General features: G+C 39.0%; 1 protein-coding gene across 1 annotated transcript; it reads left to right on the forward strand.

Moving 5' to 3' along the window:
- Positions 1 to 3,308: 3,308 nt before the first annotated feature.
- LOC139721401 (neurotrypsin-like) lies at positions 3,309 to 15,616 on the forward strand. Its single transcript, XM_071632717.1, has 6 exons — positions 3,309 to 3,315; positions 10,043 to 10,360; positions 11,893 to 12,219; positions 13,068 to 13,186; positions 13,908 to 14,112; positions 14,790 to 15,616. The coding sequence occupies exons 1-6, from the start codon at positions 3,309 to 3,311 to the stop codon at positions 15,614 to 15,616; spliced, it is 1,803 nt and encodes a 600-aa protein (XP_071488818.1).
- Positions 15,617 to 16,593: the final 977 nt, after the last annotated feature.

Consider the following 16,593-nt stretch of genomic DNA (forward strand, 5'->3'; position numbering starts at 1 on the left):
ATCCGAAAATGAAATAGGGTTCGTTATTCCGAAGGTTCGTTGATCCGAAAATGAAATAGGGTCCGTAACGAACTGTCGGAATAACGAGTTTTGTTTCATTTTCGGATTAACGAACCTTCGGAATAACGAATCTTATTTCATTTTCGGATTAATGAACCTTCGGAATAACAAATCTTATTTCATTTTCGGATTAAGAGCCGTCGGAATAACGAATCTTCGGAATAATGAACCTTCGGAATAACGAACCTTCCGACTAAAGAACCTTCGGAATAACAAACTGATGTAACCGGGTATAATAGGTCAAATTCTTATACACTGTACTTGTAAAGAAGATGTATTATGTTTTGCTAACTACAATTAACCTTTCCATATTATTTATTGAATGATCCTCTACAAACACTCTCTGCCTTACCTTTCCCCAGCGAACAGCGGACCTGAGATAGAGCAAGTGTCACCACCAACAACCCTCTCATAGACCAGCCACACCCCATGGTGTCACCGAGCGCAGAAGACGTAAGAGCCATCATGTTATCCAGTGGTCATTAATCATTACACCCTGTAATTAGACGAGATACAGCAATCAAGTTACATGAGAATGAAATCCGAATACATATAAAATGCAAATTAAGGGAATTCCAAATATTAGTAGACCACATCAGCAACGTTTGACAAAAATCAGACAATCCGTACAACATTATGTATTTCCAAAGTTTTGGTACAACCATCTTTGGGTGAGAAGACTGCGATACTTTGTGACGTCGTGCATGGGCATCGTATACAGAAAATATTTTAAAGAAAACTCGACATATTTTCACTTTTCTAGAATAATGAAAGAGCACTTAATTGACTTACCTGTTTCAGACAGCAGGGGAAATGATATCATCGTTGAAATGATATGTCAATAATAAGTTAATTGAAGAAATGTGTACTTTTCATTTATGAAATTTAATTACATAATAACTATCTTCACATTGGCTTTATATACATGTACGTGCATTCGTGACGTCACAAAGTATAGGAGTCTTCTCATCCACTAATGACTGCGCTGAAACTTAAAAATCATGGATTTTCAACGATTTCGTCAAACTTCGCTGATGTCATGTTCTCCTTATATTGCTATACATTCGATCAATCCATCCCATGGTATTCGGGTATAATTCCCCTTTGATAACTATATTTAGTGGTGCAAGTTGTGTGATACATTCATTTTGTGTTTATGCACAAGGGAAGAAATCTAGGACTTGAACCAACGGATAAACAGTAAATAATCCATGCAGGCTGGTTAATGTAATATCTTCTTTACATGTAAGACATCTTGCGACGAAATTCTTCCCTACATCATAAGGCTGCCAAGGAGATATAAAAAAAGATGGAAGAAGAGTAAGAACAAAAATTGCGCAGAAGGGGATTAGCATGTATGTATGGCCACACTGTTTACACTCCCTTTCAAGTTTGCGCACTACTTAACGAATGTTGTTAGCAATGGAGAATATACAGGCAAAGACTATGTTCTCATATCACTGCCGTAAAGTTTGCTACCTCAAGAAATACACAGGAAGCAGCCTCATAATGGATTCGGAAACGAGGAGGAAACACACTAGTTTTAAAAATCTACTCACCCCTTCGTGTTTCTCGTTCAGTATTTTATGAATAATATTTGCGTCATGGTGTAGCTTGAACACGAGCTCAATACATCTAAAGCCCCTTGGAGGCTGCCGTATGGGGGTATACGCGTTACACGCACATATAGACATACAATTCTAAAACATCTTCTTAGTTCTATTGTTGAGACCGCGCACGAGTTACGTAAGGAAGCCTTTCTCCTTTCAATCCTCACTTTGAAGCGATCGAGATCAATACTGATCCTCTCCAGGAGCATTAAACGATCGACCAAGGGCTCCGGGCCAGAACCACTTTTGTCATCAAGAAAAAGCAACTCCCTTGTAACAGCAAGATTATTCACATTGCAATAGCGTATCGAAATCATAAGCCGAACGAACGCTTTAGAAATAAAAACAATAACAAACGAAATGTCACAAGTCGCAGCAAAGCATCAGCGCAACACTATGAACTTTTCATGAAAACAGCATGGAGAAATATTTGCATATGGTATCTCATATATATATATATATATATATATATTATATACATATATATATATATTAGCCCTACAACTGGGCTTATGGTGGTGGACGTAACCTGTATAAGGAGCTATCCATCTTTCTTTCTTACTGGCGTTATACGGAGATTTCAGTTCTCTACATGTACACTAATTATGTTTACCCATCGTTCACTTAATGTAATCATCCCTTAACTGCCACCTTTACTCCTTCGCTGAATCATCTTGCGCACGCGCCAAAGGCATTATTAACCCAAGTTTTTTTCCCAGCCCAAATCCACCACCAGAAGCGTTGGTCTTCAGGGTTAAAATGTGTCCTCTCAGCTCGAGATTCGCACAAATTTACTCTGATAAATGAAAAAAAAAAAGATTAATCAAATGTTTTCAGGCAACGCAGTTGAAAACTAAGAAGACATAAGTAGGTTAATAAATGAATGATTGAATGAGCAAAACACACACGCACGCAATGATACAAATGCATAAGCTACATCATTTTACACACACACACACACACACACATCTCTCTATATATACATATGTATATATATATATATATATACATAAATTCATATATATATATATATATATGTAATTAAAGGCATATTTTGTTTATCATGTATTTCGTATGAGTCATTATTTAGTTCAATTGTGACGTCACCTGCGACGAAATATTCCTCACTTGTTCTATTATAATAATATGACCAAAATGCATGCAATTAAGCTCCTTGAAAAAATTTTGTTTTTGGCTTTTTGCTTTGTCAGCAATTAATCTGTCTCGGTCACGTCGCCAATACGAACTCAGAAAGTCTGAACCTTCATGATTGTGATATGCAGCAACTTTGGATGTTCCGTTGTGTGGATAAAAACAACTTCTATTGAAACGAGCGAAACAAACTCAAACACAACAAAACATCCTGCTATGTCAGACTCTTTTTTTTTTCAAACTGTTCGTGGGTTTATCTGGAAGCTTAGGCCCGTATTCTGCTAAAAACTTAGACCCGAGTTTAAACCCACGCCTGGGTCTAAAGTGGGTTTTTGGGGTTTAAACCTGAGTTTAAACCCCCAGTTTAGACCCAGGTTTAAACCCAGGTTTAATTTGTATTCTACTAAGTCCAGCTGTGGTCTAAATTGGGTTTAAATTAAACCTACCCTGGAGGAGGTTTATTTCGAGTTTAAATCGAGTCTAACGATGACTGGTAAAGGGTACCAGCACACGGATCAATGCCAATGGCACAAAACGAGTGGCTGGCTGGATACAGCAGCTAGCTTGCCGGCCACACGCGAGTACACACGAGATACGCCTACTACTACATACTAGATCTATAGTACTTGTAGCAAATTGTACACTTAGAAGAGACTCGAGATCTAAATGGTAGCAACACTACTACCTAGTACTACCTGTACTAATACGTTAGTCTAGATAAGCTTTACGATGAAAATAACCTGAAGACTAGACCAAGAACTCAATGTAGGACTAGAGGGTAGAGCCCGAGGTCGATTTGGCATAGTTTCTAACTGTTAGATCGAGAACCTAGATCGACCGTAGGACTAACGTTAGGACTAGTTAGTAGGAGTAGGGTCCTACTAACGTTAGTAGAACCTATTCGAATAGCTAGAGTACATTATTGTAACGTTAGGACTACCGTTAGATCTATTAAAAGTTAGGTTAGTGTGGTACGGTAGGTAAAATCTAACGTTACCGGTACTTCTAATATCGAGACAGGGTTGATAGTAGATCTAGATCTATTTCTAAATTTTAGAATGGTTTCCATTTTTATTAACTGACAATCTTAAGAGAAAAGCTTTTATTCAATTTCCTACCTCAAAGTCCTGGTTTGATCAATTGCCAGTCCATTCCGAATTCACGATTCAATCGACATAAAAAGCCATGTCCCATCCAGCGCACACAGCAACCGTGCCGCCGGCCGGCGCGGCGCGATGGATCTGCTGGTACTGAGTATTCAAAGCTAGCTAGCCAAAAATATGATAGCGCTACGCTTGTAGAGACGCTTACCATGTATCCTGTGATGTGCGTCGCACACGTACACAAACTGTACAGTATAATCACAGTGCTTCACGAGTCGTCGCAAGCAAAAATACAGCATGCCCTTATTCGACATAAATACCCGTAAAAACTATTCAAAATCCAAGAAAGTCACGCTCATGTGGCTGATACACTGCCAATAATAAATTTAAGTGGATTTGTGGAGAGAAAAGTACTCAGAGAGGGAGAATTTCTTCTTCCATAGAGGGCACCATGGTGGCTTGACCCAAGACTATTTCGGGTTTAATTTAAACCCGAAATAGACTTGGGTTTAACTAGACCTCGCTAGCAGAATACAAAATTAAACCTCGGGTCTAGCTAAACCATAGGTGAGTCTAAAATGGGTTTAAACCTTGGTCTACAGTAGAATACGGGCCTTAGAGTTTACTTTATTCCAACCCATAGCACCCCCAACACTGACAGTTAATCATTTCAAATTCTTTGTTTGTTCATTATTCACGTATAATGTACGGAAGAGCGGTGACGCATGCCTAAAAGTTTTATCACGATGTATACGTCATTATTATACGTTTACATAGTAAAATATCCCACTGGAATTTCTCATTTGATATGAATAAACTACAGACACACAATAATACGTAATGTGACCTCAAGAACTCGAAGGCACTAAAAGATAAACATGTTCATTTCTTTTTGATCGCAGAAAATGAAAAGACATTAAATAGTCTTTAGGGCATGCTAAAGCATCCTCACCTTGATAACATACAAGATGCACATACTTTTGTATTTATCAATGTATGTATTAAACTGTATACAACAATAGTCCCAGATAACTATATCATTAGATAGTTAAGAGAATAGTAAACTTTGGACAGTTCCTAATTTCCCCTTGGACTTACGAGGATAAATCATTGAGATCTTCAAGTTCAGTAAATATCGACTTGTCGTCGTAATCTATAGGTGTACTTTGGACTCAGTGAGATGCACAGACTGTCACAGAGTGGTCCACTGACGTAATCCTTGCACGCCTTAAAGGTAAAATCCTTCTTTGCATAATTATATCTCGGTAGCTTCATTTGTATTAGACTTCTTGAGTGTTCTGCACTGAACAAAATTTATCGCCCATTCAAAACATATTGTTCACATTGTCTATAGCTGTAGAAAAATCAATTTCAACGCTGACATACTAATTAAGCGTATATAAGTAATTCATGGAAGGGGGAAATATGATATAAGGACGAATATGAATCTCTAAGCATCACATTAATTACAATGAGGCTAGTGACCTCATAAGAAATGCACTGTACATTCGTGTTATTAGCGTTCTCTTTCTCCTCGAGAACGTGTTTTTGTGCACAGCACATCCGATACACCGTTATACAACGTTTGAAATCAAAACCATTAAACTCCAGAAACGTTCGAATGAAGTAGTCTAAAAAGGACAGCGCTTATTTTATCAAGTGTGGTATTTGCAAATCCATGCAAGCGAGTGATTCATTTCGTTTTTACGTTGTCACCCCGAGCAGAGTCTAGGTGAAATTTGGAATTTGTGCTTCGTGTGGTTATCTCTGGACCACTATTAGCAGCGATAACTTGGATAAGGGAACTGGGTGGGTTCTTATACAACAGAGTAATGTGACATTGCCAATAAAGATCGGAAATTCAAGCGTGCCATTCATTTCATTCGTCATCGTCATCGACATCGATCACCGATCACACGACCACCGTCATCTTTTCTAATCATGGGGAATCTTCGAAACTTGCAATTCAACTTCCATCATCATATTTTAGATTTCTGTGTTGTCCTTCTTTCCCTGTCTTCGATAACAAGAACAAATGCATCCGGTAAGTTAACATTTTGGCTTGGCCATCTTTGTTGGACTTCGCATGTAACTTGTTTATTTGGCTAAACACATCACATCCCTCCTGTCTATTTTAGCGCCAAAGTTATTAAATATCATAAATCCCTTGAATCTTATGATAGTACTACCGTACATTGCAATAAGATTGTATTAAGTATGGCAAATATTGGTTAAAGGATTTATGAAAATAAGTCAATGATATCTGCGTTGGCATTAAAAGAGTTTTGATATTGAAATCATGTATACATATATTGAATTGCTTGGGCTGATATGAAGGTGAATAGAAGGTGATATGACGGTGATCAAGTTTCAAATGAATTGATATTTCTTCACTTTCTAAGATTTGACTTCATTCTATTAAATTAGATTAGATTAGAAAAGACCGAAGATTGAAAAGAATAGGTGATCAAGGATATGTGTAACAATAATATTTTGGAAACTGATCTTTCCTCTCTCTGTCTAAACTCACGCATGCATTTGGTTAAGAATAGTTGTCATTTTCAACGATTGTTTGAGGTTGTAGACCAGAGTTAAACTCTTAATATATCTTTGTCATTTCCATCGAAATCGTGTTCCGTTCATTATGTGTTCAATATCATATTGCAAAATTTGTAGGTATATATATATATATATATATGTATATACCGTTCTAAAAATATGGAAAACTTGGCTACTACATCAAAAAAAAAAACACCCAAAAAACCAAGACAGTTGAATGGGAGTTTTGAAAAGGACATTCCAGTCAAAAGTTTGATGTTTTGAAAGTTTTGGTAAAATCTATGTGCCATCATTGCTTGATAAAACGACGGTAATTTGTGATGTCACAGGAGGGCAATGATAATAGCAAAAATCGAAAGAGAATTCCAGGCGATTTCATATCTTATGAAAAGTTGACTTTTCATTCCTTCGATTTGCTATAAACTTGCACAAAATGTTAAAGGTTAGATCCATCTATGTTATTCCCCGGCATCATGAAAGAGGTAACTCATGTACCTGTTTCTATTATGATTATGTTTCATGCTTTTCAGCCTAGAGGTCCATTGAGATTGCATTTAGGTAAACCTTTATCATTTTCTTCCATAGAAGTGGTCATATCTGTGTTAAAATGTCCCTTGCCTATTAAAAGTGTCAATCATTTATAAAGTTTATGGAATCTAGGATGACTGTGGTTTGGAGCTATGAGACTTGTGTTCTGTTTCATGTATTACTGTAATAATTGCTATTTTAGATGTTAGACTCAATTGCGGCAATGTTTCACAAGAGTACCTGTGACACTTATTTGTTCATTGTTCTTGTTGTTGGTTTTTTTTTTTTTTTGGGGGGGGGAGGGGTCTTTGAGAACCATTCTGCCATCTAGTGTAGGTAAAGATATGCAACAGCTTTACTATTTTCTTTTGACATAAACTTGTCAGAACTTTATAAGAAACTAAAACAAAAACCCTTAGATGAAAAGTGGAGACGAATAATGAAACGTCACATGTGACTTTTTTTTTCTTCATTGGCGCATGTACAGTTTTATGTCCATAAATGTTGTAAATGATTGTGCAAATAATGCCCAGAACGACTTTTATATAGCCTCGCAATCTGGCCTCAACTACAACACTCTAAAAACGCAAATGTTGAATCAACATTTAAAAGGGTCGAGGAGTGACAGCATTTTTTGAAGCGTTGCATCCAACTTTTAAAATAACCTTTTAAATGTTGAATCTAGCAGGAAAACCAACACTTTGAAAATGTTGTCACTCCTCAGCCCTTTTAAATGCTAATTTAACATTTGTGTTTTTAGAGTGAAGGAGCTATGGAACGTGCGAAGGGTTGGAAAAACCCACCAAACAATCCTATATATTGTTCCGCAAAATATTCTTTGAAATATTCAACAGCAGTGGACTTGCTAGTCAAACATCAATCGCAGGTAAATAGCTAGGCGATTACAGTCACGTCATAGTCAGTGGGATCTTGCAATCATAAACTTGATCCTGTGGTAATGAAATATTCTACGGGCACAAAGGGGCAATATTCAAATACCAATTTCACGTGAAAGATAATGGCACACAATCATCTTAACCTAACCCGCTCAAAAACATGCTGTACTTGCAGACGACACATCCACTATTGTCGAATATTAACCAGAGAACAGAGATATGAGAGACCTCGCTGTTTAACCATTAACCATACACATCGCGGCCTCGCGGTAGCAGGCAATGATAGCATTTCATAACATTGATTGGCAAGTACTGTAACACTCACAGCTCACGACTACCAAGTTTCAAGAAGGTAAGATGTCAGAATGTTTTATAAGACGAAGCGGAATGAGGAGGAAGGGATGAAAAACTTGTAGATTTCCAACTCTTGCATGTGTTGAAATCCAGGATTCTTTGCTCATAATGGACATTCTGTCACAATTTTAGATCAAAACATTAGTTTGACAGATGCAGTACACATAAGTTAAAGGGATTGTACAGTTTGGTTGAGACCTAATATTATTTTTTTTTTTTTTTTTGGTGAGATAATGAGAAACCTCTTATAAAATATGAAAGAGCATGTAATTCTATGAGGAATTCAGTGTTTATTTCATGAAAATTGGTTTTGAAATGGCTGAAATATTTAAAATTAGCGATTCTAATTAAGTGTGGAATCCACACTTTATTTCGATCTCTTTGTTTTACTTTGTTTTTGGATGTTTCAGTCATTCCAAACCCGATTTTCATCAAATAAACTTTGAATTCCTCTTAAAATGGTATGCTCTGTACTATATCAAAAGTGTTTTCTTGGTATCTCGCAAAAAGTTAAAAGCCCAATTCTCATCTCCACCAATACTGTACCATCCCTTTAACATTTTTCTACTTTATTTTTCTCTCCTCTATCTGTCTGTCTGTCTGTCTCTCTTACTTTCTCCATCTGCTTTCGCCTCTCTCTCTTTCCCATTCTTATGTACTGTTTTATAAAACTGCTAACAAACGATCCATTCTTCCTTCGTTCTCGTGCAGACATTTTTTTATTGAAAATTTGAATTGAAAAGGTGTTTTATTCATCGATATCTATCGCAGCCCGGAGGCTGAATTACAGACATTGTTAACAAAGGGCCATGAATACATTAAAAATACTCACAAAATACAGCGTAGCAATGAAAAAAAAAATGCATAGAACGACAAAAGGTCAATCTTATTCATCTTAACCATTGCACAATGAGGTCGACCTATAATACAAAACAAAAAAAAATATTACAAATACAATATCTCATATCATTATTCTCAATGATTATTAAAAAATAAATTGAGTTTATGTTAATTGTGAATACCGGTCATTTATACTTATTAATAAAGATGTTGTTATACAACTCAAACCAACACATTTTACACAGCAAAAATAATCAGTTTGATTCAAAAAATATTTTCTCACAATCTTCTCTTCCTAAACATAAACTCTCATATCAAACTACATTCAATCTACACACAGCACATTACATCAAATCAAATCAGACATCACATGTCTGTAGATTATACGAAAAAAGGGCAAAGGAAAATGAGACACTGATTATAAGGGAAACTGATCACCTGTCTATTGCAGGTTAGCTTTCCAAATTACAATCATCCTATACACTAACACAGGTCAACATTAAAGGGTGATATAAAACATTTTATGATCTCACTATGGTTGATAATCTACGCACACCATTACACAGACACAGACACAGACACACACACACACACACACACACACACACATACATCTCTGCGGTGTAGGGCCTACATGAACACTGTGTGTGTTTTCCCTTAATAAGTCCATCCTTTTTTCCTACATCAAAAACAAATCGAAACAAAAAGTGTTACCCACCTCATATAAAGATACCGTCAAATACAACCCCTCCCCCCCCCCCCCCCCCCCTTTCCGGGAAGTCGGGTTCGATGCAGGGGGTAGTTATGATGTTGGTTTTCAAGACGGATGTTAGGTAGGAGTCATTCACTACCAAAGACAACCTGCTTGTATACAATGTCAATGCCATTTTTAAGCAGTTAGCTTGACAGGGTTAATATAAAATTTGATCTCTTCCTACAGACGAGGTTAGATTGATCAATACCTTTGACGGAAGTGTTCATAAGGGGCGCGTCGAGGTCAGGTACGCCGAAGCGTGGGGGACGATTTGCGACACGTCTTGGGACATCGTCGACGCGGACGTGGTTTGTCGGCAGCTCGGCTACACCGGGGCGCTCCGGGCCCTGGGCCGGGCGTATTTCGGGTCAGGAGGTAATGTAATCTGGATGGACAGGGTGCAGTGCACGGGGGATGAAGAAAGGATACAGGATTGTCCACAAATGGGGTGGGGCCAACACAGCTGTTCCCATAGAGATGACGCGTCAGTGGAGTGCTCATCAGGTAACCTGTTTTGTTTTGTTTATCATACAGGTTTTGTTTTGTTTCTTATTTTTGTTTTGTTTTGTTTTGTTTTGTTTTTTGCTTCGTTTTTCTTCGTTTTCATCATTGATTATTAAAATGGGGGTTTCCTTTTCTATAAGCCGTCTCATCACTCAGATTGTATTCCAGTCTGTGAGATTTCCAACAGAAATAGGTTATGTTGTCTTGTTGCATGACATGACAATGTGCCGAATCACGTCAGGACATTACATAAACTAGCCTTTTGCCAAGACACTCTCGCTGTATGGTATTAATGAGCGACCCTTTGTAGCCATCATACTGCGAGAGGGCCTTGTCATGAGGCTATACATATACATGAGGGGTCTAGGTCAGTGTGCGCGACTGAGAAGCCTGCTCAATGTAACGAGCCGGGCTGACCAGAATTTGACACCAGCATGCACCAGGACTTATCTATCCTAACCGTATGACACCAGACAGAAACCGCGCATAAAAATAATTGTGAAATATTTAGTTATTTTCTGAGAAATCAATTTTATGCAAAATATTGATATTAGTAGGCGCTAATATTCATATGAGAATGACGCGCCTCATATTCAACAACAACAACAACAACAACAAAGGTGTGCAGGGAATAGTAAAATCGAGGTGTCACTTCGCCCACCCCCTCCAAAAAGGTAATGCTGTAAAGATGGTAAAGTAATGCTAAAGACAGTTTTGCATCCTTAATCATACAATGTAATCAATACCGTCAATATACTCACCTTTGAAGTGACAGATATAATTTTGGAGATACAAAATAACGGAATTGCTGTGAATATTGATTATAATACAAAATTAAACATGCTCTCTAATGTGACAATGAATTTTTGATATTTTCTGAACGGAGTGCATACTTGATTGTTGGCACTGTTTTATCTTCAGTGTGTGGTGTATCTTGCTCACCATTGTGCCTAATAATTGCCTTTTATGCCTATATATTCCAGAGGGTCTCATTCCGTGGATGTGTTGAATGAGACACGGGAGCTCCGTAGCTGGTCTTTTTTTAAGAGTGGCCTATTGTGTGCTGAATGTCAAGTGGCATATGAGAAAACCCCATAGCGTTGTAGCCTGGCGTTGTGCACACCGTCCGAAGTCCCTAGTACAGTTGTATGGTTATCACGACCCGTGCTCTATATATAGATTATGACGTTTATGCGGTGGAGGTGTCTCTAAAAGAATTGAAGTCGATCTTAACAATTAAGATCAACTCAAGAACTATGGCATGTTCTGTGTGTCTTCAATGGTATCTGACTTCCTGATGACATGTCAATTTCGGAGGATTTTTTTTTCCTGCCACCAATGATATACAAAATAAACTCATCAATAGATAATTGGCATAATATAATAATTCTCTATATCTATTGTCATTGTCTTTTTACCTGAAAGACAATTAAGGAAGCATTTATAGGGTATTAAGGGTCACCTAGTTTGTACAAGGACAGTATAATCATATATTCTTTTTCTCTTGAAAAAACACTATCCACGTTCTACAGCGACTGTACGTCTCGTTGAAGGACCGAACCGCTTCGAGGGCCATGTCCAAGTCCTGCACGAGGGCACGTGGGGCTATGTTTGTGACGACGACTGGAGCATGGAGAATGGCGAGGTGGTGTGCGATCAGCTCGCTGGTAAACCCGCGGACGGTATCACCATACGATCATACTACGGAGATACCAGCGACGGGAAGTTCTGGCTGAACGAAGTGCAGTGCACCGGCGACGAGGGGAGCATCGAGACCTGTCAGCACTCGGGATGGGGAAACACCAGCGGGTGTACGGGCAACAGCAAGGCAGGGGTGCGATGCAACCAAGGTATTGAGGGTCTTTGGCACAACTTTTGTCGGTCACGCCAAGAATTCTCTCTTCTGAGAGAATAGAGATGGAAGTGATTAAATGAGCTAAATCTGTCCAAATTGTTAGAGATACATTGATACCTTGATGTAGTATCCCTTGTAGCAGATATACAACAACAAAGAAATGTCGTTTTAATTAAAGAAAAAACTTCAATATTTAAAGATTTGTCACCAATTCGAGAATCAGTTACGAATTCAGCAAATGATAGATTGACTGTGGCATAGTGGATAAGACTCCCTACTCCCGATCGGAGGACCCGAGTTCGAATCCCACCCAGTGCTAACGTCCTTGGACAAGATGTTTTACCCACCACGTCCCTCTCGACCCAGGTATATAAATGGGTACTTGGCAACGCTATAGGGTAATACTAATGGCAGGGCCCTCTGGTAGAGCAGTGGCAACACTGAAGAGGCTACCCTGGATAAATAAGACCTTATTATTATTCTTATTATTATCATTATTATTATTATCATTGTTCTTCTTCTTCCCCTTGTTATTATTATCATTATTATTATTATTATTATTATTATTATTATTATTATTGTTATTATCATTATTATTTTTTTTTAATTATTATTATAGATTTCTGAAACGTAAATAAACATCTACATACCAAGAAGAGAAATGCTCACATGGAAGAGACATTTCGCTACCATCATGAAACGCTTACAATGAGTAATGAAAATCAATAAAGATAAAATATGATACATTTTGTGTGGAACCACAGACATGATGTTTCATGTGACTTAGAGGGTTGATAATTATGCTGTTGTTGATAATGTTGCCTTCTTGTCTTGGGTCACTTACAGGCGAAGAAGACGGGGCCGTCCGTCTTTTCGGCTCGTCGAGCCAAAATCGGGGTACAGTGGAGATTTACCACAACGGTGAATGGGGCACGGTGTGTGACGACGGATGGGACTATTATGACGCCAAGGTAGGTCGATGAATGACATACCTGTCAAAACTAAACTTGCCAAATTATTAATTAATTTGAATAAACACGCTGTACCAGAGCTGCATGCTATAAGGATTAGAACCAGCACTGGATGTCGGGCAGACTTGAGCTCTGTGGTTCAGCAGATGCGACGTCTGTCCAGTGATCGCGAGATCGTTGGCTAGAATCCAGCCCGAGTATATTTGCCCATGGTTTGTTATGGCTACTACTAAAACACTGATTAACCGACGTTTGTTGACGTCGATGTAGGGCATTTTGTCAATCAATTTCAACAAAAACACAGCTCGACGCAAGGAATTCATTAATTTGAACAGAAAATTGCCAAAATATCAACGAAATGAAGTGAGTGCAGTTTACTGAAAGAAAATAGCCGTGTACAAGCAACGTTCCATTTGGTATTTCCATTTGTGTTGTTGGTATCAGTGGATAACAGTCATATTTCGAAATGAATACATAGCCAACTGAAATCTTTTAAGGTTTGACTGTTACTAAAGTTAGAAAAAAAAAAGGCATACAAGCACAAATGACGTTTTACGAATATGCTTCATTGCAAATGTTCCTTTTCTTCACAAAAGTGGACATTACGTTTGTCGATCGGTGTAATGATTTGATAACTACATCTGACATAATCGCGTTTTTTCTATTTTTTTTAAATGAAGAAATTCAAGTTGATCTGCAGCTTAACTCCTTTACCCTGTAGGTCGTCTGCCGCCAGTTAGGCTATACGAACGCACAACCAAAGGCGTATTACAGAAGTTACTACGCTCAGGGCTCGGGGCGGATCTGGAAGGACGAGGTACTGTGTTACGGATCGGAGACTCGATTAGAAAACTGTCTCAGTCTTGACTGGGGAGCGCACAACTGCGATCACAGCGAGGACGCAGGAGTGTACTGCGACGAGCGAGGTAAGATCACAGAGCTTAACGTTGAAATCCACGCAAAAGTGTTATCAATTTCATAAGAAAGGGTGAAAATTCCCTGCAGAACAGTGTAAAGATGATCAAAATCGGATAAGAAATATGGCAGTTATGACATTCTGAAATGTTACAATTTTTCGGAAAACACTTCTTGACCAGTTGTTACGACTATTCAAATCAGCAAGGTGATAATGTCATGCTCTCACAATTTTCTTATTCATTTCATATACAGAAATGACAAAATCATTTCCGAATTCGTTAAAGGGAAGAATTTGGGTAAAGATTCTTCACTAGTCCATGGAATACTTTCATTCTGCTATATCCAATGTATATTCAGTGTATATGTATGTGATTCTGTGTAATTTTATATGTGTGTGTGTGTGGGGGGGGGGGGGGGGGGGTACGAGGAAGAGTGGGGATGGGGACCTGCTTTCGCCTTCTCTGGTTTTATGAGTCCCGTAGTATCATTAGTATCATACATGTATGTCCTCATCCCGAGTTCCGATATTAAGATGTGCAGGACTACAGGTTTTCTTCCTTTTTCTGGAATGGTATAATTGTAATTGGTGATGGTTTACATACAATCATGAGTGGATTGATGTCATAAAACAACTATCAACTGCGAGATCAGTTTCTTGATTAATGCTGTCGACAATGTCTTACAGGCGAATTCGACGGTGCTGAGATAGCTGGGATCATCCTGGGGTCGATCCTTGGTTTCATGATTCTCTGCTGCTGCATAAAATACGTCCTCACCGAGGCACAGAACAGCAAGCAGAATCGACGCTCGGGTCGTCATCACCGACGTCGTAATGGGACGACCACGAATAGGAGCAACAATCGCAACAACACCCCCGAGGCGCACTTCGACGCCCACTTCAACAACGCGCTTTCACTCGGAGACGATCCGGACAGTTTCACTCCTCAGGGTATGGCGTATCCGCCACCGTTTTCTTCCGAACCGCCACCGTTCAGTCCCAGTGAACTTCCGCCGTCATACGAGTATGTCATATCTGTGGACGAGGTGAGAGCCAATGGGTCCGGTGCCACTGGATCCCCTAGCGACGCCCAAGTGACTGTGACGAATCCTGCTCAAGTGAACTCAGCTGGGGCGTCCGTATCGGTGCAGCAGCAAGCGGCCGAACCATCTCCCAAGGCGGTAGCGCCGCCGACGAAACCTGCCTATCCTCCACATCTGTCTCCAACAAAGGAAGCTGCATCCTCGTCGTCTGGTATGTCATTTTCTGTTCACTCTCAAGCCGTTGCAGCAGCCTCTGCTGAGCCAAGCGTGCCAAGTGTGGAGCTTCCAGCTGATGGCCCCGTCAGTCACGAGCAGGTCGAGCAGCCAAACACTATGACTGAAGTCGCGACAGGAAGTGATAATGATGCACCGACAACCTCCCTGCCAGTGTCGAATGCTGCGGATTCCAAGCCAGATCCCGCCTCATCGACAGGAAGTGGAACCGAGGGTAGCGATACGTCAGAAGCGTGAAAAAAAAGTGTTGTCCTGTGAATGTTGTTATATTCTCCTCTTAGTTATGTCATCAACCCCCCCCCCCCCCATTCAATGCTCCGACGCTCGACCCCCAAAAGGCAGCAGAACGTTGCAAACATTACTTCTCTTCGAGGAGTAATCTCTTAAGGACGGATCTACGAAAAGTACATGCAACTTCGTCACTGTTCACAGTTATATTCATGGATATGTAGCGTATTCATTCAACAACTTTTTACGTATCTCATAAAATGGGAAGATAATTATTTAAGTTTAAAAGTTCAACTGGGTAAATGAATTTCGAATGCATGAATATTCATTGACAGTATAATCCGTAAGACTACGATGGAAGAACACCGACTGCACTGAAGCAGGGATTAAGTTCTGACAGAGTGTGACTGTCTGAGCCGTTGAGTATCATAATGTATACATTATCATCATGTCATTAGTATTGTTATCGAGTAATGTTGATGTGCACGTGAACAGCACATCCCATTTAGCGTGTTGTTGTTGTTCTTCTTCTTCTTCTTGTTTTATCTCACCGGGGTATTTCATATGAAAACATTATAAATCACTTTCGATGTGTTTTTCTTACGTTGATGATGACGTAATGATTATGTGACCATATACTAGCGATGACTTCAGTTTTTGACGTAGAATGGATTTACATGCTCTTATCAGATGATTTAGCAATCACCAGGCATATACTTTTGCTATAGTCGGAGAGCAACAAAATGTACCAAATGTCAAGTGCATTATTTTGTCAATGTTTGTAATGTTTTTGGCTAAAGCTCCTTCGTTTAGAAAGCATGTAAACTTCGGAGTAAGATAAAAATGTCGATTATCAAGCTTTATGAATTAGTCATCTTTGTTTTCTTGTGTATTAGTTGCTGGAGACCCTGTCGCTTCGGTTAATTTTCCAGTACTGCATATAATATAGTGGAACTGCAGTCTAATGAAAGGAACTACTTGTTAAT

Source organism: Diadema antillarum, unplaced genomic scaffold, assembly GCF_040938485.1.
Source record: "Diadema antillarum isolate AM-2024a unplaced genomic scaffold, OU_Dant_1.0 scf00000143, whole genome shotgun sequence".
In the NCBI taxonomy this organism is placed as follows: Eukaryota; Metazoa; Echinodermata; class Echinoidea; order Diadematoida; family Diadematidae; genus Diadema; species Diadema antillarum.

Bases quoted from the DNA above. Each gene is read 5' to 3' on its own strand.
- LOC139721401 (XM_071632717.1), top strand. The intron at 12,220-13,067 runs GTCTTTGGCACA...TTACAGGCGAAG, and splicing joins ATGCAACCAAGGTATTGAGG to AAGACGGGGCCGTCCGTCTT. The intron at 13,187-13,907 runs GTAGGTCGATGA...TTTACCCTGTAG, and splicing joins GGGACTATTATGACGCCAAG to GTCGTCTGCCGCCAGTTAGG.